The 24,826-nt window shown below is 37.3% G+C and overlaps 1 protein-coding gene across 1 annotated transcript in view; it reads right to left on the bottom strand.

The window, feature by feature from the left end:
* Nucleotides 1-23,809, bottom strand: part of sptlc3 (serine palmitoyltransferase, long chain base subunit 3) — a 33,071-nt gene extending 9,262 nt beyond the window's left edge. Inside the window, exons 1-8 of the mRNA XM_081350548.1 lie at nucleotides 23,148-23,809; nucleotides 21,905-22,105; nucleotides 20,158-20,312; nucleotides 19,102-19,250; nucleotides 12,141-12,265; nucleotides 9,725-9,818; nucleotides 2,791-2,896; nucleotides 1,698-1,917 (exon numbers count right to left, since the gene is read on the bottom strand). Of these exons, the coding sequence (XP_081206674.1) occupies nucleotides 1,698-1,917; nucleotides 2,791-2,896; nucleotides 9,725-9,818; nucleotides 12,141-12,265; nucleotides 19,102-19,250; nucleotides 20,158-20,312; nucleotides 21,905-22,105; nucleotides 23,148-23,258 (1,161 nt within the window). The 5' untranslated portion in view covers nucleotides 23,259-23,809. The remainder of the gene's footprint in view (nucleotides 1-1,697; nucleotides 1,918-2,790; nucleotides 2,897-9,724; nucleotides 9,819-12,140; nucleotides 12,266-19,101; nucleotides 19,251-20,157; nucleotides 20,313-21,904; nucleotides 22,106-23,147) is intronic.
* Nucleotides 23,810-24,826: the final 1,017 nt, after the last annotated feature.

The raw sequence follows: 24,826 nt of genomic DNA, 5'->3' as shown, positions 1-24,826 counted from the left end.
AGACATCTGTATCCACTGTGGAGGAGTGAGGGGAGGGGGACGCACCTCGCGGTGCACACGGGTCTCTGCATCCAGATGTGTCCTCTACTTTGAGGACGTGGGCGAAGGGGTTTTTAGAGGGAATATCTGCGAAGCAAACATCTGCTTCCACTTAGACTGCAAAATTTGCAGTGCTTTAGGTCCTGGGAGCTTTGTGGTAACAGCATAAGATAAGTCAGTTAAGAGAACGTGTCCGAAATCCACCCACATCTGTGGAGCGAGGGACTGGCTGGAGCCGTTTGGCAGCTCTCTTTGTGTACCTCCCTCTGTGCTTGTGTACAGTGTCCTTAGTACCGCTGAGAGCAGATTTTACTCTACTGCTGTACCTTTATTAAAGAAAACAGTAAACCTATGTGAAGGGAACAGAAGTTTTCTTTGACAAGTTGACAGGTATGACTAAAAAGGTCTGTCGACCAGCAACACTACATTTCAACGGAGACAAATCAGAGAAAAATTGTAAAGATTTTTTAATGATTTTATATAGTCCAAGGTAATATTAATCAAAATTGTATTTACTTTTTTTAAATAAATAAATTTAGTCAGTGCTGGACCGCCACATGATGTAAAAATCCGAAAAAAAAACTACTTCTTTATACAATAACGTTCAAAAGTTTGATTGATACCGTTCAAAAATGTATTTCTTTTAAAAGAAATCAATATTTCTATTCTGCAAGGATGCATTCAATTAATCAAAAGTTACAGTAAATACATGTATAATGTTACAGAAAATTGAGCTTGAAAGATTTGTGCAAAAAGTGTTAATCAAAATTAATTTTTCCACATTTCAGTTTCCACGAAAATATTAAGCAGCACAACTGTTTTCAAAACTGATGGTCATAAGAAATGTTTCTTGAGCGCCAAATCAGAATGATTTCTGAAAGATCATGTGACAATGAAGTCTGGAGTAATGGCTGCTAAAAAAGCAGCTAAATAATAATGTTTTAAAATATAAACACTTTCAAATAGAACAGTTTGATTTTAAATGGTAATACTATTTCAGGATGTTGAAGTTTTTACTGTATTTTTGATCCAGTAAATATAGCCTTGGTGAGCATAAGTGACTTCTTGCCAACCCCAAACTTTTGAATGGTAGTATACATTATAGACAGGTAACATGTTAGGAAGCATTCTGTGAAAACCTGCGATTTTGATTTGACCCATAAAACAGAGCTGGCCGACAGTCTCACCTTATTAACAGCACACTTAATATTACGCAAGACACATGTGGGGTCTCTCTCTCTTTCCCCCTCACTCTGTTCTCCAAAGTATGTGTAATGTAAAAAACCTGCAGTCTTTTTCGTTTTCAGTCTTTTATAATCAACTGCCATGTCCGTGATGTGGTTATGAAGTGAAGTGGTCTTTTTTAATGGAGTAATGAGATGAGAGAGGTAGTTTTTTGTGGCAGGAGCGTCAGTGACATTTGGGTAACATATGTAGTTTCACATCATGAAATGAGACCATGTGTATGTGCTTGAAAAAGACAGGAAGGGAGGATGGTGTGCATGCTGGTGCATTGTGCATTTCTGCACCACGAGCGTCACCAAACGACAAACAGTAGCTCAACGGGCTGGATTTCTGTAAAACATTGGGCTGATTTCGTGCCTCAGGAAATGCCTTGTTAAAAGGCCCTTGATAGTAAAGTATTACATGATGCCTACCTTTTTGCCAGCTATGTATCCGCCAGCAGCCCCGAAGCTCTTAGTGAAGGTTCCCATCAGAACGTCCACTTCATTGGGGTCCACTCCAAAATGTTCTGTAACTCCCCGACCTGTGGGGCCCACGGCCCCGATGCTATGGGCCTCATCGAGGTACAGATAAGCCTTGTACTTCTTCTTTAGTGCTAAGATCTCTGGCAGCCTGACAAGAGAGCCTTCCATACTGAAAGAAACAGACAAAAAGATTTTAGTTAAAATGTGTGCAAGAAGTCAGATCACTGACATAGGCAAATATATATAAATCATTTTAATTATTAAAATATTTAAACTGTATTATTGTGTATATATAATATTAAATATTAGAATAAAAACTGATAAATAGATACACACAAAAAATACATATACTTTTTATTTTAGTTTTCATAATCCATCAACTTGAATATTTTACATTTAAAATATCTACCATCAAAACTACTATACAGTAAAACGTCTCTACTACTTGGCAGATATCACTGAAATCGGTGTCTTGAAAAATCGCACCTGTCTCAGATACGGCACTAGGCATTGTAAATGTTTTGATCTGGTTGCAAGTAAAATCTTTTATAATCCTGTGTGAATTTCATATAAAGTTTATGAACCTTCACGTCACAGCCCACTGAGCACAGATTTATGCAATAAATGACCTTACAACAAGGGTTATCAATGCTCACGAGGCTGGAAAGGGTCACACAACCATGACTGAAGACTTTGACCTCAATAAACCAATAATTCAGACAGGCAGTGTCCAAATGGGTGACATTACACATCAGAAAAACTAAAAGAAACAACAGTGATAAAGAGGCATAGACAATTTCATTATCTCCACGGCAGCCAAAGTAGGTGCCACTGGTTATTAAATCCAAATCGTTGTAGCTGTTCTCCAACGATGATAGTAAATGGAAGATTTTTGTTTTAATTTACTTTCTGCTACTTTGTAAAGCAATTTGAGCAATTTTTCATAGGAAAGGTATTTTATTAATTTGCACAGTTACACCCTCTTTCATTTGATGTAGCTGCTTACATTAAGGCTGGAGTGAATATGATTGTAAACATTCACCTGTAGATACCCTCCACCATGATGAGAATCTTCTTCCAAGAGCGATGGGTACGAGGTTGCCCTGAGCAAATCGCTTCCTTCAGCAGCTTTTCTAGACTCTGCATGTCTGCAACCAAACACAAAACCGGCACGTTATGACACAATAAGGTATTAACAGAAATACACACTGTTTGATGGTATTTGACCTAAACCAAATAAAAAAACGTCAACTTATTTTTAGGTCTTCCCAAACCAAAATAAGAAGGATACGCTCATAAATGCCAAGTGGTTGGATACAAGACATTTTTATGTGGCAGTCATGAGCAGAGGAAATTTAGTTCTATAAAAATCACCTTTAGAAATATAGATGGCTGTAATATTACATCACTAAGCTCTATTCCAAATTCCGAACAAGCTTGTTCTAGATGCTTCTAACTGTATGTGGCCAACAAGTTTTGTTGTTAGATATATAGAACAGTGTTTCTCAATCCTCTTTCTGCAGAGACCTTATTTAAAGTCCCTGTGGTGAAAAGCTTTAAAGCAGCACTCAGTAGCTTTGGGATTTCTTCGCTGTATTCTCGCTTTTTGCTCGCAGGTTTCTCTCTAGAGCTCCCCCCACAGCTTCGGAATAGATATTTGACAACACTGTTGTAAAAACTCGTTGGTGATTCTCAGACACCAGAGGCTAGTAGATCAACGACATCAAAGCAGATGAGACATTCTTTAAAACGTCTTCTTCATTCGGGTTCGGACAGCGTGAGGGAGCGCAATAATGACAGAATTTGAGCAAATTTATTTTGCCGTAAAGCAATTGTTTACATCGCGAGACCTGATCTCACGCGATACTTCCTGACGCGGCGGCCGGCGGCCCGCCCAGCTCAAAGTTGCAAGTGCGGATTTTCCGCTCACGGGCACCAGGGGGGTGCGAAACGACCACCATTCAACCCGAAATAAGTAATATAACCATTCCAATGACTCCGAAGCTGTTCAGTTAAGGTAAAAAAGTTACTTAGTTCACCTTTAAATGTTGTTTATAAGTCTATGTGATGTTTTTAATATGCTTTAAGACAAACCATGTGCAAATTCATAAGTCAACACCATTGCAGAGCATTTTCTCCTTAAAACTGCAGTGAACCGAACGTTTCTGACGTCACAAACTGCCTTGTAACCAATCACGTCAACGAGTGGATCTCTGAGCTGGTGTGAGTGAGTGGAGGCGGGGCTAATTTTAATATTCATAGAACAGCGTTTACTTAAATGAGGTAAGGGTGTAGAGTTACGTTTGAGCTATTTTAAGGCATAAAGAAAGGAAAGGATGTCATTTTTATGATCAAAGATGAGTTTTAAGGGATAAAATGATGGCCTTTAAATATGTCCGATTACTGAGACACAATCTGGCAGAGTTGCCAGACCTTGCTAGAAAAATAAGCAACATGGTCTGGCAAAATAGCTGAAACATGGAAAGAAAAGGGGAATAAATAACAGTGATCAATAGCGATCTTATGTAGCAGAGCTCTAAAGGCACATGCTAATGCGATGCTAATATTGGTTGGTCATATTCTTTTGTGTAAGTTCAAATGTGTGACTGTTTCCCCCCACCCCCACCTAGCCTAAAGTCACTTAACCCTTATGTGCTGTTGGGGATGTTTTCATCCACTATGGGGTATTTTTGAGTCTAAATTTGGCTATAACTTTTTCTGTGTTTCAGCAAATGGGATGATTTTTGGTGACAAATCTTATTTTGACACATATTTTGGGAAAATGCTTTGAAATTTTTCAAAAACTCAACAGTTCACTGTGGGCAAATTTACTACCCTTTCGTTATGTTTGTGGCTGAAAACAGCCACTACTTTAAACTGCTGTAAAAATTTATCAGATAAATATTTTTTTCAATTTTTTTTGCATAAATCTATTAATCAACCTCAGTCCTGCTCAAAAATACTAAATGTTAAAAAAAAATCAGGATTTTAACTCTTTAATTGCCAAATTTGTAAATGATGTCACTGATTTGGGGAAAAAACACACACAAAATGACTCATTTTCAATATAAAATGTGATTGTGGACTGGATTTTTTTTTTACCTTTTATCACAGTCTTGGACATGTCAAAGATTAGAAACAACATTGGTTTTGATGCATTGTTAGTTTTTGTGCAGCATCAGATTTTAACTTTTTCTCCCTCATTTACTGTTCGTGGCTGTTTTTGCCCCATTGACTTCCATTATAACCACATTTTTTGATTGCAAAGCCATGACACCATATAATCATGCATTTTTGATTGTTGGTGGTTTTCCCTGTTGGGAAGAGGTAAAATTTGTAATTTTTACTGTTGATAACCGGGTGGCACCATTAACCCTTTAGATAGGCCTGTGCCAAAAAAAGCTTAGTTTCTGGCTTTTACATGGAGTTATATGGAGTATAACAGCATAATAAAGTGTGTGTGTGTGTGTGTGTGTGTGTGTGTGTGTGTGTGTGTGTGTGTGTGTGTGTGTGTGTGTGAGAACTCACCTTGATGCGTCTGAGAAAATCAAAATATGCACCTCAGCTCTCAGAACTGCATGGAGTAAACAAAAACAAAGTGTATTTATGCACCTGCTGCCTTTTGATGGTGAGAAATGCAGACTAAACAAAAACAAAGCAAGTGGATTTAAACGCGTGCATGCAAGCCTGCTGGTCATTTGATGGTGAGAAGAGCAGCAAGCAACATGAGAAAGGGCTTGACTTGTAGTGAAGTTTTAGAGATGATTATGCAGCCTGACCCCTCCAGCGAGCTGCAGGATGTTTCGTCTTCTCCCTCTGACACCACAGACTCAGGAGAGTCAGATCCTGATTTGGATGTGGCACCCTCATCATCCTCTCTAGCTTCCACTGAAGGCGAGGAGGATTCGGAGGATCCTGGATCTGGGTGGATTGGGAGAAACGGCGAAGTGTGGTTTTCCACCAACGCGGAGACAACTCCCTTTCTTCAGCCTGCCAGAGGCGTGACTCCAGGGCCGACGCGCTATGCCTTCGCAAGGGTCCAGAACATGGATTCCGTGTTCAATCTGTTTTTTACGGAGGAGATGATTGACCTCATTGTCAGCATGACTTGCGTCAACACATACATGTTTGTACAGTCATACAAACATGTATGACTATGCCTTGTGATGGCATAGCGTGTCGGCCCTGGAGTCACGCCACTGGCAGGCTGAAGAAAGAGAGTTGTCTCCGCGTTGGTGGAAAACAACACTTCGCCGTTTCTCCCAATCCACCCAGATCCAGGATCCTCCGAATCCTCCTCGCCTTCAGTGGAAGCTAGAGTGGATGATGAGGGTGCCACATCCAAATCAGGATCTGACTCTCCTGAGTCTGTGGTGTCAGAGGGAGAAGACGATACATCCTGTATCCGGTTAGTCATCCTGCAGCTCGCTGGAGGGGTCAGGCTGCATAATCATCTCTAAAACTTCACTACAAGTCAAGCCCTTTCTCATGTTGCTTGCTGCTCTTCTCACCATCAAATGACCAGCAGGCTTGCATGCACGCGTTTAAATCCACTTGCTTTGTTTTTGTTTAGTCTGCATTTCTCACCATCAAAAGGCAGCAGGTGCATAAATACACTTACTTTGTTTTTGTTTACTCCATGCAGTTCTGAGAGCTGAGGTGCATATTTAGATTTTCTCAGACGCATAGAGGTGAGTTCACACACACACACACACACACACACACACACACACTTTATTATGCTGTTATACTCCATATAACTCCATGTAAAAGCCAGAAACTAAGCTTTTTTTGGCACAGGCCTATCTAAAGGGTTAATGGTGCCACCCGGTTATCAACAGTAAAAATTACAAATTTTACCTCTTCCCAACAGGGAAAACCACCAACAATCAAAAATGCATGATTATATGGTGTCATGGCTTTGCAATCAAAAAATGTGGTTATAATGGAAGTCAATGGGGCAAAAACAGCCACGAACAGTAAATGAGGGAGAAAAAGTTAAAATCTGATGCTGCACAAAAACTAACAGTGCATCAAAACCAATGTTGTTTCTAATCTTTGACATGTCCAAGACTGTGATAAAAGGTAAAAAAAAATCCAGTCCACAATCACATTTTATATTGAAAATGAGTAATTTTGTGTTTTTTTTCCTCCCAAATCAGTGACATCATTTACGAATTTGGCAATTAAAGAGTTAAAATCCTGAATTTTTTTTAAACATTTAATATTTTTGAGCAGGACTGAGGTTGATTAATAGATTAATGCAAAAAAAATTGAAAAAAATATTTATCTGATACATTTTTACAGCAGTTTAAAGTAGTGGCTGTTTTCAGCCACAAACATAACGAAAGGATGTAAATTCTAACAATGCACAAGGGTTAAAGGAGAACTCCGGTCAATTTTAACATTGAGCTCATTTTATTGTACATTTGGAGTGCTGTCAATACAGAGAACAACTACAAAAATCGGTGTTGCCTACACCGAGTTATTCTATTTTTAAAATTTGCACCCTGTTGACTTCAATGGGGCAATGTTTAAACCTGCTTTTTAGCCTCTTAACATCCTTGATGTGTCATTACAAGTGCACAGAAAATGTGAGTGATTCCTTCTGAGTGAACACGAGTGGATCTGACTGCAGTATATGTAAAAGATATGTATAAAAATGATGTTATTTAAGCCAGCGCAAATACCTGTTTACATCCTGTTTTTCGGTTGAAGTCCAAAGTAATCGATTGCCGAGTTCACGCGCGTGATCATAGGTAACTAAACCTATGCGCGTGAACTCGGCAATCGATTACTATGGACTTCAACCGAAAAACAGGATGTAAACAGGTATTTGCGCTGGCTTAAATAACATCATTTTTATACATATCTTTTACATCTACTGCAGTCAGATCCACTCGTGTTCACTCAGAAGGAATCACTCACATTTTCTGTGCAATTGTAATGACACATCAAGGATGTTAAGAGGCTAAAAGCAGGTTTAGTACTTGCCCTATTGAAGTCAACAGGGTGCAAATTTTAAAAATAGAATAACTCGGTGTAGGCAACACCGATTTTTGTCGTTGTTCTCTGTATTGACAGCACTCCAAATGTACAAAAAAATAAGCTCAATGTTAAAATTGACCGGAGTTCTCCTTTAAGATAACCAGACATGGCAACACTACAAACTAGCCAACAGATGGCAGAGTTGAACTGCAAAATCAAAGAAAACTTATAAGATGCAGGTTTGATTCTGGCCTGTGTCTCATCCTGATCTCATTCATCTTCTCTCTTACTCTAAAAACGTCCTGCCTTCTCTACTGTCTCTATGAATAAAAAGTGACGCAAAGCCCAAAGAAAAGAATGTCTCTTATCAAAGTGGCCTCATTTCAAACAGGTGAACTTATTTAGGCCAGTGAAGGCCAATGTGGACACGGCCTGCTTTCACTATCCATGCAGTCCTGAAATACTACACTCACCTAAACAGATCTTGCAAAGGTTTCAGGTTAAGAACAACTATAAGAAGAATTGACAAGTGAAATGTAGTACTAGATGAAACAAGGCGTGGGGGGATAAATGTCAAACTATGTTTGGCTAAATCTTTGGTTACTTGTGTGTTAAGTAATCACTAGTTTATTCAATACAACAATGACAGTATTTGCAGCTTGGTTATGAAGGTTTTGAGCCAGAATAATTTGTGCTTATAATACAAAAAACATATTCGGTGTGCAGTGGAAACCTACCCACTCACTACCCACAGTCACTTTGACATGTACAAAACGGCAAAAATTATTATTCAAAACTATGTGCAGCTTTCAAAAGAAACTACAAAAAAATCCACATTCTGTTTACCATATTTTTACAGCGGCAAAATTTTCCCCAGGAAAATCTAAGTGTTCAAGCAAATGCTTATGTAATTGATAAACTAAACAGAAGCCAACACACAGGCCTAAATATTCCCAATGTCAGCAGCACATTCAGAGCATTTGAACAAATTGAGTCTGTTTGCATTCAAATGTGCAAATGAGCATAAGCTGACATCAGCCAGAGAAACAGAGATAAATAATATCTACCTTCCTGCAAAATTTATGCTGTTTTTCATATCAAGTTGGATGTGGAATTTTTCAACTTCTGACCATTGCTCAATCCTCAGTTGACGGATAAAAAAAATCAAAATGGCAATGCTAGCGTTGGTGTGGTAGATATTTGTCAACACACATGTCCTAACAATCAAAATGTGCGTGATACATTCATTGTTATGCAATGACAACATTTATTCTGCAGGTGTACAGGCATCAACAGAGAATCATACCATATTTTACGCCCCTGTCTCTGCAAATGCTTGCTAAACAGGTTTGGATTATCAAATAATTATGAACGTTGACTAATTGATGCATTTCATTTACTTCGAAGTAAATGTTTATCATTAACTCATCACATCCGCCCATTATACAATCCGTTACATCATACACTCTCAATGAAATCAGATCTCTGAGATTCCAAGTTGACTTCAAGTGACCTTCTATAGTTCTGACCCTAATCAAATACACCTGAACCAGCTTTTCAAGTGCGATGCAGTCGGGTCTCCTCTGTCACTTTTAATAAAGACCATTTTCAGGTCAGACAGTGGCATGTAGAGTCTCCAAGCTTTGCCTTAAGGACCTACAACCAAGTATTACACAGCACTGCGAGAGTACATTCAAGCTTTTGTTCTTCATGCATCATGTATTCCATCCTCTAGAGAAAGACGCAGACCAGTCATCCACTAGCTACACAAGAATACCATTAACTACAATGGATTCCCTAAAGAACAGCCATTTTAAAACCCCAAATATGCCTCGCTGCAGGCTAATGCTTAAACATATTCGGCTAACCATAACTAACTGTGAAGGTGATCACCTCAGAATGTTGAACCTTAAGCAAATTGTGTTGATAACTTAGCACACCATGACCTGGTATATTTAAATTTCATAATATTGTGAATATGTACTTACTGTTGTGTTTGAAAACTCGAATGGTTGCGCCCGACAACCTGGCTCCCAGGATAAGGGACGTGTGATTTAGCTCATCGCTCAGGATCAAACAGCCCTGGAAACAAGGCATTATGTTACTGCATGACTCTGAACACATTACGAAGCAGGAATCTAAAGCAGGAATCCATCAATAACATGTTGTGTGAAATAATAATGTGAGGGTCATACAAAACACGATCACAAACAGTCATTTTTACAAACAGTAAATAACAGTGTTAATTATATAACATTTTTTAAAACACTGTGTACAGTGTTTTACAGAAAGTCATACTAAATACCATACTATAATAAAAAGAGTAAAAATAAAAGGGTTGCACTTTATTTTACAGTACATGAACTTACGAAAGTACTGGTTCTGGTACTGGTCTACGTCAGAATGTCGGCTCATTACTGGCTAGTTCCTACGTCAGGAACTCCTACATGGTGCTCACATGACCAGCGTCGGCCAATGGTGAGCCTACGTTCTACGTTCTACGTTCTGACGTAGAACACGGAAGCGCTGCACTGTTTACACTACGTCAACAGCGTAGGAGAACGACATGGAAGAGAAGAGATTGTTGAATAATATTGTTATTTTTGCGCACAAAAGTATTCTCGTCGCTTCATAATATTAAGATTGAACCACATTAGTCACATGGACTATTTTAACTATGTATTTACTAACTGTCTGGGCCTTGAAAGTTGCAATGACTTTGCTGCCTATGGGTGGTTCAGAATTTAACCTCTCAGATTTAATCAAAAAGATCTTCATTTGTGTTTAGAAGATGAACGAAGGTCTTACGGGTTTAGAACGACATGATGGTGAGTAATTGATGACAGAATTAACATTTTTGGGTGAACTAATCATTTAAAGTTAGGTTTAGAGGTAGGTTCAGGGTAAGTACTTAGTTATTACCCAGTTATTGTAATAACTATAATAAGTTTATAGTATGCACATGGTGAACATGACTAAAATAAAGTGATACCAATCACTTCATTGATACCAATAAATGAATAAAACATTATAATAAGCAAAAAAACATGGCAGATCACTCTCTTCATAGTATTCTTGCATGCACGTGACGTATTATACAATACTTTTACTTATTTTGTTTGTTAATTTATCTATTTTTATTATATTCTCTCTCTCCTTTTCTGTCATTGAATCTTAATTGTTCATTCTTTTGAGCTCATTTAAATATAATCCTGCCCCAGATAGGGAATGATCTGTCTGGACGTGGTCACCGGTGAGGTGGTTCTTACACATATAATAGTAATAAAAACCTTTTAAGGAGAGAAGATAATTAAAAGTCTATCCTTATATTTTGCCAACAAAGAAGACTTGCACTGAATAATGACTTAAATCAGTTGAGTTGCATTTATGCATTTGAAAGATACTTTTATCCAAAGCATCTAAGGGACCATTCACACAGAACATGTTTTTCCAGTTACAAATGCGAGACGCAGATCAGTGGAAAGAGCAAAAGAAAAGTCAGCTCTTGAGATGCGCTTTTCCCCCCAAAAGTTGAACTTCTTTTAACTTGAGAGTTGAGACACGAGCACAATGGTTAAACACGTCTTTCTAGTAGTGCATGTTTACATTGAGCAACAATGGAAAAGCAGAACAGTGGAATGCAAACATACGTTCTGTGTGAATGGACCATTACAGGGCATTCTATCACTGAGCATGTTCGCTGGGAATCGAACCAATATGTTACCAACTATGGGAAGCAGATAATTGAAATGAACCTTCAGGAAAAAAAAAAATGGTTTTGTTCAAATGAATTGAACTTTTTAACATTCAGATCTTTTGTTGTGAACTGGATGACGAATTCTCAGTATCAGCAGAGCCTGGCCTGATTCAACAATGCTTGCTGTCATATCCTCTTCACCTTGAGAGGCCTTGAACTGACACCTCCTCCAGAAGGGACACGTTGTTGGACTCACTGCTTAACCAATACCTCAAGGCTGCAACATACATCATGAGGACTTTCTTAAGGGAAGAACATCCCCCTCAGCACAATCCTTAAGAAAGTCCCTCTGGATCACATCCAGATCCTGAGGTCCTCTCATCTGAGCTGGTTATGACGACCACATCATTGGCCCCAGTATAAACAATCCCTAATGAGACGCCCTAAACAAACACTGTCAGTTCTAACTGTGCTTGTTTATCTGATTGAGCATTATTTGTAACAAGGGTTTGTTTAGTGTGCTAGTTCATTGGGTTATTCTGTAGTGCGTGAAAAACTATTTATTGTGGCAATTAATAGCAGGCGCCCAGAGATAATGGATTAATATACAACACTCGTGAGCTCACTTCAGCAGATAAAATTGAGTGATTTAAGACAGATGTAAAAAATAAAGAGGCACCGTTGAGGATTAATTTTTAAACGCTGACCTTTCCGACTAGAGCAGGAATGTTCATGGAATTGGTGGCGAAACCCATTCCAAACGCCATGGCAGACTCCATACCCAAGAACTCAGCCACATGTCGCTCCAGTTTCTCATGGATGCTGAAGTTACCTATAAAAAAAAGATAACGAAAAGTATAAGCTAACACTTTTTATGAAAATTAGTTTACAAAAGTCTCCTTGGTGACTTGTCTCTTTTCTTTGTACAATAAAGGGGAACAGAAAATGTCACAGGCCAGAGCACCACAGTTCAACATGTCAGCAACACATGTGCTGACCACTTTCTTTAACCACAAGACCAGAGAAAGTGGAAGAAAAACTGAGAGACTGACTCTGCTTGCGATTATCAGTAAATTGACACTTCTGAACAAATAAAATCTAAGGCAACAACTCTCCATGTCCACTACAGAAGGTATTCAGGACCATGAACAACAGGAAGTGTTAAAAGCATTCTGGCAGGACAAAAGAACAACAGTAGAAGTCTGCTCTCATCCATTTCATTCATACACTTTAAGAATTTATTAGACCAGTATTTTCCGGTAAGATTAGGCATTCTACCGCTTTGGAGAAAAATAATTTCGAAATTTCAGCAAGTCTTCTTCAGCTTTTCTAGTTTTCGAGGCTCAGAGAGCGCCAGCATAGGGGAAACAAACATACTAAACAAATACTCAACAATACTACCATGATGTTAAGACAAAAACAATCAAAATATCCAATACTTTGAGATAAAAATGTGACCCATGCCTCATATGTAAAATATAGATAAAATATAGGCTATAGATGTGCCATAAATCTCTAAAGTGTTCTTTTTTTATTGCTACTGCAGAATGAAAACAGACCTTGATTCGTTAGATGTTTTTACACCAGTACTAGGAAAAAAACTTTGACTCACTTTAAAGGAAGTGTTCACCAAAATGTTATTCTGTTATTATTAATCACTATCATTTGTTCCAAACCTGTATGACTTTCTTTATTTTGCAGAACACACAAGAAGATATTTTGAAAAATGTTGGTAACCAAACAGTTTTGATGGCTGTATTGACAAAAAACACAGACATTTCTCAAAATATCTTCTTTTATGTTCCACAGTCGGGTGAGTAACATGAGGGTGAGTAAATGAATGTGGTAAATGAAGGTGAATTTAGATTTTTGGGTGAACTATTCCTTTAAACTCATTAGTTGGAGTTTGAATTGAAATGGCCACACCCTTCAGGTTGTCCAAATAGAATTTGAATGGGGATGACAGGAATATATCAATACCATCTAATGTTTCTGGAAATCCACCATATGTTGTCTGTATAATTATGCTTGTGTGTTTCAAACAAAATATATTATTGACTAATAACTACACTTACAGCAATTTAATTGAACTTCCCTAAAATTAAATTCGAATAACAGGTCTGCATCCTGTTTGCGGTCTTAATTAAAATTCTATTTAAGTTCTGGAATGTTATTAGAAAGTAAATTACATTATTAATTCAAATCTAAATGCACAACCATGCACACATACATACAATACAAAACAAATTAAATAATTTGAAAACACCACTATACTCATGTGGGCAATTTGAGTCTGGCTCCCATAATTTTCTGCTCCCATGGACCCCTCTCACACACCAAAGTGGAAAAAAGACCATAAAGGTCTGTTTAACAGCTTTAAAGCAAGAAATCTGGGCTAAAGATATTTCCTACCGAATAAGACAGCAGTCAAAAGTGAATGCACAACACATTCAGTGTTGGTCTGTGAATAAATGGCTCTCCTTTTACATGATTCCTTTGGAGAGCTTTCTACTCTAAAACACCATTTATTACTCCGGACCTCTGATAATTCCCTCTCACAGCAGCAGCTGAAGGGTGATGAGTTTGATTAAACCTGAATCAGGTCCAGGGTGGCTTAACTGCACTTCAGTGTGATAACTGAGAAGCTCGCTCAATACAGAGGAAAACACATAAGGGTCTTGACTTGTAACTGGGGTATTGTAGTAGTCTAATGAAGTGAGAAATGAGAGCGAGATCCATGAAGATCTCATTCACCTGCTGGGAGTGTACAAACAAGCAGAAACTGCCCATAAAACAGAAAGTTCTCAACCTTAACCTAATTTAATTTCAATGGATGGGAACAGCTCTGAAAACAGTAATGAGTTATGTTCAGGGTTAAATACAAATGAAGCTCAGTCAACATCATCTGTGGGCACAGACTACCACAGAAAATCATGTTTATGGTAATATCTACAGTGAAAGTTTATGGGTGAAGGAACTGCACCAAAATAATACAAATACACAAAGAGTAAAGCATAACATTTTCCCCATTGCACTTTTAGCAGTTTGCAATGAACAAATCTAACAAAAGTAATTGAAATAGCTCAACACAGCAAATGTTTCAAGTGGTTTTCCCAAATTCAACTGAAAATGCAACTTTTAATGACTTCTGCAGTCTCAAATTATTTAACCCCTTCATGGCATGCATCTTTAGTACTTAGTAGAAAACCCTTTTGCTGATATTTGTCCTGTTGGAAGGTCCAATGACACCCGATGCAACTAATCAAGGGCTTCATTAGTTGCACCAGGTGTGCTTGAGACAACACCTGTTTTGCAGATTTGTGCTGCTGCAAGGATTCTATTCAGGGGGTTGAATAATTATGAGACTGCAGAACTCATTAAAAGTTGTATTTTCAGTTGAGTTTGTGGAAAACTTTGTTGTGTTGAGCTATTTTAATTACTTTTGTTTGATTTGTTCATTGCAAACCGCTGAAAGTCTGTAAATTTTCCTAATAAGCCAAGCTTCACTTTTTTTTTTTCATAGACTTCCACTGCAAATGCTATTTTTGTTTGTTTTTAAAAACAGAGGGACAAGCCAAATTATTTTCTCTAGTAATCAAAAGCACACCTAAAGCTTAACTTGTTTAAAATTTGCAAAATTCCTTTAAACACTGGTGCTGTGAACTGTTCTGGGCTCAATTCATATTAACTTATTTTCAAAAACAAAATAGAAAATAGATGAATATTTTAAATAGCTCCAATAAGACAAAAAAGGATGTAGCTCAATGAAAAATTCTGGTTTATGAGCCCCTTAAGTGCACTGGAGAAAGACAACTTTTGTCTCATAAGAAACTAGTGTAGCAAACAACATTTGCCACCCACTGGTTGTACAATGACTGCATCACCATGGTGAAACATTAAGCTCTCGTAACAATAAATGTGACACTTAAATAACCCATTATGTTGTCGACTCCTCCAAAAGTGCAACGTGCTTCAGTGATATTAGTGTTTGACAACTGTAAATTAATGTTAACTCTTTGTTACATTTAAATAGTCCATGGTGACTGAAACACACACACACACACACACACACACACACACACACACACACACACACACACACACACACACACACACACACACACACACACACACACACACACACACACACACACACACACACACACACAATAATGAATTCTAAAGACACAGAGACACTCCAGGCAGAATGTCTGTAAATGAATGATGAAGAAGTCTTAAAACCTGTCAGCAAAAACAAACACAGGCTGTATTGATCCAGCAATTAGAACAAAAACATCCTGTCAACCGTGACCATGTTACAGTGAAACAAAACAAACATTACATAACATCACATAAATTGTGAATAAAATAGTAATCAAATGTAACTTGGGAGATTCAATGCCACTTTCCAGTACAAATTTAAGGGTAGTAATTCTGTGATTTTGATTCCTGTTAACCCTTGATAAACACTTCATGAATATTTATACTTAATTTTTAAATATAAACTATTTTTATATACTTTAATATTTGACATATTTCATACATTTACTTTTAAATAATATATAATTTAATATTTATTTTATAATTATTTTGAAACACTGGTGATGTAATGTTTGTGAATAAAATAAAGAATTTTTAAATAATCAGTTACTAATTTTTTTGTTTAAGAACATTGACAAAATTATTTAAAAATGCCCATCCCTAATATATAATAAATACACATGCGTCTAATTTAGAGATGCATCTTAATAGGGAGTCGTGGGGTTAGTTGTTATTGCTCATTTAACAGAGGGCCTGCAGAAATATATCCCAAAGCAACAACTCTGAGAGATGCAGAAAGAAAGAAATGAATCCCTCAAATGAATAATGAATGATACGAAAGGACTTTACACACAAATACTCCCATGACTCATGATCACATGTTCTTTTCGTGTCTGTTTCTGATATTTGGCTCAGATTCACCACAGTAGTACATTCACTGCATAGCACCGAAGATAAAACATCTCAGATTACCAACTTTACCTACTTCTACGTATATGAATGATCTTGTAGCTGATGAAAAAATTGAATCATTAAGAGGGATGTGCATTTATACTGTGTAAGAGTGTATGTGAGAAAAGAAAAACAGAAAAGCTGTGACAAAGAAAAAGTGAAATAAAACAGTGACAACAAATTCCAGCTTAATTGTAATGTGTACTTGACCCAACTGTGCTCATGTGATGTTTTACAGCCTTGCTGATGTCAGAACAGTAGTGAGTGTAGCGACAGTCATCAAGCAGCTAAGAAAAATGTCACATATGTAACAAACCAGAATAACCAGATGCTAGAACATCAGTTCAAACAAATTACTTAGAACTGTGCCACTGAACATGTCTAATCTCTAAACCACCATCAAGGGTTTCCATGAAAGTTGTTTGAGATCACTCAATAGGCATTTTAAAAATAATTTTCCAACCAATTAAATAGAATTTAGCGTAAACAACAACAAAAAAAAATCTATATTCACTACAGACTTTTTAAAGCCGGGAAATCATAAATTTAAATCATGTTTTTTCAAATATTACCTTTCATGCAGTGTGTAATATAGCTATTTGTGAATGTAAAATGTCTGCAACGTTTTAAAGAAACTTGTTCATTACAAACACAAAGTTCTGTAATGAAATTCTAGATGGCACAGGCTACTAGGTCCTTAACTCAAACGTTTGTAATCATATAATTTTCTAAAGGGCACAGCTGATTGGTTCCTACCGTATCAGTAGCCAATAAAAACGTGCTGCTCAACCTTCAAATACTTGGTTAGCATTTGCCTTAGCAGTGCAACGAACTTTCAGAAACCCTCCACCTTCCCTAACTCCACCTGTATAGATCTGCTATGGGTAATTCTTGTATGCTATATTGTACAGCAGCAGCTTGTCTTACTTGCTCACACAACGTGTCATGTATGTAGTAAGTCCCGTACTTGCTCTGCAGCAGCAATAACCAACAGCAGCAGCATAGCAGATCTATTCCACCAAGACCCATTACCATGCCAAACACTCAGAGAGTAGCCATGACAGAAATAAAGTTATTGTCTCCTAAAAAAAATAATCGATTCTGAACTGCTGAAATTAGTTGTCAGCAATTCCAGTCTTACTTCCTGTTACATACCTACGTAACAATGTAAGAAATTAGCTTAATGCCTATGGTATTCATTGGCTGCCCACGAACAACGTCTACTTTGACCCGCACTCAAACACTGTTGCTCTTCCGAGGCCTGGAAGAGTTTAGTTGGTGTTGTGACATGTCGAGAAGACGTTTTCTGCGCTGCGAATCTGAATCTACTTTGATGTAGGAATGCAGATGAGGACTCACGCTGGAATTGATACAGAAAAACGAATTACTGTTTGCATCACTGTGTATCAAGTGCTGAGAAAGCTGAAATTTGAATATGCTAATGGGCGTTTTGTTTCTGAAAAGAGCTGTAAGCGGTAGACCAATCACAACAGACTGGACCTACTGACCAATCAGAGCAGAGTAGGCTCTCGGAAAGGAGGGGTTTATAGAGACTGAATCTTAAAACAAGCCTTTGAGAAATTAGGTAATGTATAATGTATTTTATGAGAAAATGACCTTGGATGCATGTAAACCTATAATAGGAGCCCTCCAAAACAAAATAAGTAGCCTTTAAAATAGCATAATAGGGGCACTTTAAAATTCCCTCAGATTTCCTGGTTTTCCTTCACTGTGGTACAGAGAACCTTTTCAACTCTTAGCCTTACTGCAAACAAGCCAGCTTTTAACCTACACAATCTACATGACATTTGTAAAAAAATGTCAGCATGGGAATATGGGAAGATCATTATGAGTCATTTGATTTATCATAACATATGTAATAAACCTGTAGAGAGAGATATTAAACAGGTCAGTCAATCATCAACTTGTGTTGCAAATTCAAAAACAGGTTGGGCCATTAATAAATCTATTGGTGAATGAGGAATTCTGTTAATGCTGCTCAAAGCAGGTCAGATCACAAATGGACAAATATGTTGACGGGTTTATGGTGGCATTTACTAAACCATAATAGTTGCTAAACAACCTAACATGCTTGTTCTTAAAGGGGTCATCGGATGCTAATTTTTATTTTTTTGCAGTGTGGACACAATCACCAGACAATGAAAAAAAAATTCCATTCACTCCTTTTCTTTTAATCCACAAAAAGCACTATCAAGCCGTTTGGATTTTCTGAGCAATATGATGTCATATTGCTCATGCTCCACCCACGACCGCTGACAGACTGTCCTGTATTAACATATTTCCTCCCTCAGCCATTTGTATATACTGTCTCTGCCAAGGCAGGTTGCCAAGGCAGCACTTTACGTGTCTTGTGTCGACACACCCCACGGAAGAGAGGGGCGGGGTGAGCAGTTGGTCATTATCATTTAAAGAGACATGCACCGTAACGGGTCGCTGTGAACAGAGCTGTTTTTGAGGAGGTAAAAGGGTGTTATTTTACACAACCATTGAGGAATTTAACCAAAGAATGTTACAAACTTTACATAAAGACCGTAAAGAATCATACCAACTTATGGAAAATGAGCATCCGATGACCCCTTTAAGAAAACAATGTTGGACGCTATAGGTGACCTGTTTCTGAGATACGTTTAGTTTGTGGTGTAACCACACAAATACCTAGTTCCTGTCTTGTGCTGCAGACTCCCACCCCATACTGTCTGGTCACCTCTGCTACGGTTTTCAGGAAGTCAACATTGTTTTCAGCGAAACCCAGATAGTTGTAGGAGCCCATGTTTATGACGTTCTCAATGGTTCTCCCTGTTAACCTGACAGAGAAGAAACACATCAACCAAACCGTTATTGATATTGATTTATCCTGACTAGCCTGTACATAGATCATTCTTGTTCTAGGGTAGAACTAAAATCAGTGGGTATAATATAAAAGAACTTTGTGCAATACAAAGAAGCAGTTCATGTTAGGGCGGCCATTGAAAGAAACAATAAATAACATGAGCTGAAATTACAGAACAAAATGAGGAAAAAGGTAAAAGAAATCATATAACTCACTTAATATTTTTCTCCTCTGATGAAATGTATTAAAATGTTGATATAATGTTTTTAAAAGAAGTCTCTTATACTCAAGTCATTTATCTGATCCAAAATACAGTAAAAAAAAAAAGAAAAAGAATATTTTGAAATATTATTACAATTTCAAATAAGTGTTTTCTATTTTAATATACATTAAAATGTAATTTATTCCTGTGATGTGAACGCTGAATTTTCACCAGCCATTACCATCTTCAGTGATCTTCCCAAATCATTTTAATATGCTGATTTGCTGCTCAAAAGACATTTCTTAATATTATCACTGTTGAAAACAGATGGATTTTTTTTCAGGATTCTTTGATGAACAGAAAGTTTAAAAGAACAGCATTTATATGTTTTTTTCTTGTAACAACTTAAAAGTTTTACTGTCCCTTTTTATCAATTTAATGCATTCTTGCTGAATAAAAGCATGAATTTCTTTTTTAAAGAATGCTGGTTAGTGCTGGTGCGGTCAAAAAAAATGCATGACGCATGAAATGCTTTCTGGTGAATTTGTTTTACCAGTTTTGCTGGTTAAGCTAGTTAGTAAGACTTGACAATCAACACCTTTTACAAGGAACCATCACCTATACATCATGCTCTTTTCAACAGTTATAACAGCTTGTTTTATGCAAATCATAGATTTACCTAAAAGTCCAATTGTAATCATCCGATACCCTTTCCATGAGATCAAAAACCGGACCGGGTAAACTGCATATGGGCCGGTTCCAGTTGTCTCTGACTCTCATGTACAGGTTCCGGGTGTAGAAGTTTTCAAAATCTTGGTAAAGGGGAACAAAGTCCTGTAATACAAGAAATCAATTACAGCATAACAACCAGAAGCACTTTTAACACAACCTAACATCTGTATTTCATGCTTCCCTTCCGCAATATGCTCTATTCATTAAAAAAGAAGAGGGACAGGTGACCCACGATCAACCATAAAAAGATACTGTTTACATGTGGGTAGTTACAACCGGGTGAATGTTTCAAAACCATCTGCTCTGTGAGTGTCAGAGTCCTGAGAGACTCACCCACATCTTGTCCTTAAGTAAACTCTGCCAAAGAACAAAGAAGAGGCTATGCAGACTCCTCATTGTGCTGCCTTTATTAAACCTACTTTGAACTGTTAAGAATCCTATTTATGGAGATAGTTAAGACAGCAGAAAATAACAAAGCCGCAACAAACTGCAGTCTGACTTTTACAAGTTTTTTTTGCATAAGCTTTTGACTGCCACTCAAGTTTTTCTGGTCACCGAGGAGGTGTCTGATCTTCGCCCAGCGTTTTAGATCACACATTCAAAGCATTCTCTTAAGACACCAAGAAAGCTCAAACAAAAACTGCTCTCTTATTGATTCTTATAGCCATTTTTTGTTCTCATTTAACACAAAGCACACAGTTTAAAGCTTTGCTGGTGTGTGACTCAAACGGCAATGTAGAAACCTCTGTTAAACAGGAAAAGGGAGAATGGAAATGCTGTTAGATTATGTAAATTTTGCTCTTAAATGCTGATGGAGTGTATGGGCCTACATATCAAGCACACTCTGTGAAATGTGCAGAAACCTGTTCTTTCCGGTTCATATATTTATTTTCATTGGATATTAATGGCAAATGATGGTGCTGCAGCATTCCTGCACTGAAATGTCTGTTGCGCTCAATTCTTGACTGATTTGTATTTTTTACACTTTAAAGATTAAGCTTAGACAGCTAGCTTAGAAGATTTAGGCCGTGACAATTTGGCTGGAGTGATTCACGCTGATCATGAAAAACATGGCAAGCACAGAGCAAAATATTCCCAATGTGTTCACTCATACCAATTTAACACTATTTTACTAAAGGTGTGACTCCCTCTGAAAGTTTATCATTTCATGATCTTGCCAACTAAATTTTAAATAGCTCAATTTATGCCTTTTAATAATCACATCTAATGTAATACTACAAGCTTTGAGTGAGAAGAGGCATCTTTTCTCAACGGACAGACTGTGAGCAGAAATAATGAAGTCACTGTCCTTTGGGGTTTAATTGCGTCGTTAACCTCCCCAGCATCACCTCACACATATCATGGAGATTTTCCATAGTGAACAGTGTGTAAATCAAATGACATGAAAGAAAACACTTTGTTTGAGAATAATTTGTCTTGCCCATACTCATTTTTTTACAGTTATTTTTTAATGTTAAGTATGCAACTCTCAGAAAATTTGCCTTTTAGACACATAGAAAGATGTTATTCTAATCCTATAAATCCTACCAACTCAGTATAAGGTTCAGCCTACATGAGGTAATGCTAAATATAATATATAATAAAGATTTTCTTCCCTTTGTGTATGAAAACTAGAGCAACAAACTCTACATGGTGGTTCTGTGCAAAATGTATTAGATGGAGAGCAAACCTACCTTTTGTTCTTCTCTCTCCTGGGCCTGATGGCATTTCTCTAATCCAATAGCTCTAAGTAAGTCTCTGAAATAGCCAAACAGGATGACAATTCCATAGCCCATGTATGTCAGGACAGCCACATACATGGGGGCCTCCTCGAATGAATCTTCACCCCTAACTCGAGGCTGATGAAAACCGTTTCCCGTGCCATTTTTCAGCACCTACAATACCACAGGTTAACAAAACATTATAATATAGTTCATATTGTTTTAATGGCACTTTAATTTAGCAGACAAATGATATTCAAAGATATACTAAAGAACTAAACAATCCAATTAACATAATTCAATGATAAATGTAAGTGTGCTTAAGCCATATCTTTCATAACCAATAGGAAACTTTTAATGACAAATACCATAGTTTGTTTTTAGAAACCATATATAGTTTAACTGTAAAAAATTGTTAGTAACAACAGGCAAAACCACGGGGGCTTCTTTCTTAAAGGGATAGTTCACTCAAAAATGAAAATGCTGTCATTCACTCACCCTAAAGTTCCAAACCTGTATGAGTTTCTCTCTTCTCTGAACACAAAGGATAGTATTTTGAAGAATGTCTGTTACCAAACAGTTGTTGTTGTTGGGCCCCACTGACTTCCATAGTATTTTTTTCCATGTCAGTCAGTGGGGTCCCATCAAAGGTTTTGTTACCCATATTCTTCAAAATATCTACATTTGTGTTCAGCAGAAGAAAGAAATGCACATAGGTGTGGAACAACTTGAGGGTGAGTAGCCTGAATGATGACAGAATTTGCATTTTTTGGTGGACTATCCCTTTAAGAGAGAAGCCAAGCCACCATGTTTTACCTGTGGTTAGGTTACACAATTTTAACAGTTAAACTATACGGTTACTATTCCAATATTTACATGGGAGTAAACATTTATTTCATTACCAGAAGCGCCCATTAACTTTAAGCATATTTTAGTGATGACTCAAACGAATTGGTGAATCGTTCTTCTGAAACGATTCATTAAACGAAACACCTGAACGAACCGATTCGGTGAAATGAATCGGACCTCCTAATTCAAATTCCATGCTAAATCAAACCCTTGAACATGTTCTAACGTTAGAAAAGTAACAGTGTTGTCTGTTAAAATCAACATTTTTAAACATTATCCCTTGTACCCATTTAACTAAACTTTAACCAAAAGAACACGTTTAACTTGACGTATTTTGCGATGAATTGAGTGATGCAGGTTGACATACCTTTTCATTTTTGTGATATCCATTCTTCAAACTGTTGTTTTCCTGTTGTTTCTGGTCATAATGAGACTTCAGGGTTCCGTTGCGTGGGTAATGTTCATCTGTTCGCATCATGTTTGCTAAGCGTCAACGCTGAATAATGAATTAGGCTATACTATTGAACTTCTCAGTTCCTCAGTTTAGAGAAGTGTGTGTGTGTCCGTTGAAGTGTAATTCCCTGCTGTGAGTTCACCATCCGACTTCATGCTCAAATGACTTTGATTTGAGTACACACAACTTTGGACCAGGAAGTATTCACGCACACCAGAGGAGCGACGCGACGCGACCGGGCGCTCCCTTTGACAGTTTCGAATATGGCAGAGCTCTAGCTTGTACAGTGAAGACACGATGGCATTCAAACTTGACAGTCAGTTATGAATCTGCGCCTGGATGTGTTTTACAGTAAAGTAAAAGTAAAACTGCTACAGCCACTAAAACCAAGTTGTCAGTGGTAAAAGAAACACGTACTACAAAGTGAAACATGTTGTGCAATACGCAAATGATGTCTATTATCTAACAGCTTGAAACGAGTTTACTTAGTTTAAATAGTTTTCACTAACCATAATTTAACTACTTAAGACCAAGTAACCAAAGATGGAGGACGGGCCTCTACCAGGGTCCTCGATCTGAGAAGCCCCTCAGAAACGAGGCATGTTATGAATGTTATTGTCATTGTTTCAATGCATTCAAATTGTACCCAGGGGGCAAAACACCTGTTTTTTAGGAAATCAGACATGGGCTGCTGTAAAAGGTTGTCATATAAAAATGAAATCTATGATGTCTGAGGATCACAACCTGGGTGGCCAACCCGGTCAACAAGCTGCTGGAAACTTGTAATTAGGGTCAAAACAATGCTACCTCAAATTCGGCTTTAACTCCCAGAATCACCCAAACATGCTAAAACGGTTTAATTATATTCATGAATCGTGAGCCATATCTCCCTGATACTTTATGCTAGAAACAAACTGAGCACACCTTTAGAAAGAGTGGAAGATAAGCTTTCATCTGATGCCTTGATTGTACATGTAATTAGAATGTAAGAGTTAACAATGCCTCTTAATTCATAGGTAGGCAAAAAAAAAGAAAAAAATATTGAACATTCCATTTGTAATCGGTAGCATTCTTTTCCCTTTGTTGTTGTTACAATAAACAAATTACCATGTAAAGTTAACTTTTACTGGATGAAATCATATTTTGATTTTTTTTTTTTACTAACCAGACAGTCCTCATGGCCCACAACACATTTAGAGGGAATTCAATTTCAAGCCTAAAATAGCCTGTCAATTCAAACAAGATCCAAGAAAGAAGTTTACCATTAACTGGTGTTAATTGTGTACATCTATCCATCATAAAAGTGCATCTGTCCATCATAAAAGCATATCTATCCATCATAAAAGTAAATCTATCCATCATAAAAGTGCATCTGTCCATCATAAAAGTGCATCTATCCATCATAAAAGTGCATCTATCCATCATAAAAGTGCATGTGTCAATCATAAAAGTGCGTCTATCCATCATAAAAGTGCATCTATCCATCATAAAAGTGCATGTGTCAATCATAAAAGTGCGTCTATCCATCATAAAAGTACATCTATCCATCATAAAACTGCATCTGTCCATCATAAAAGTGCATCTATCCATCA

This window comes from Scardinius erythrophthalmus, assembly GCF_964197995.2.
Source record: "Scardinius erythrophthalmus genome assembly, chromosome: 21".
Lineage (NCBI taxonomy): Eukaryota > Metazoa > Chordata > Actinopteri > Cypriniformes > Leuciscidae > Scardinius > Scardinius erythrophthalmus.
The sequence above is the reverse complement of the archived record's forward strand: the minus strand, read 5'-3'. Positions and strand labels throughout refer to the sequence as shown.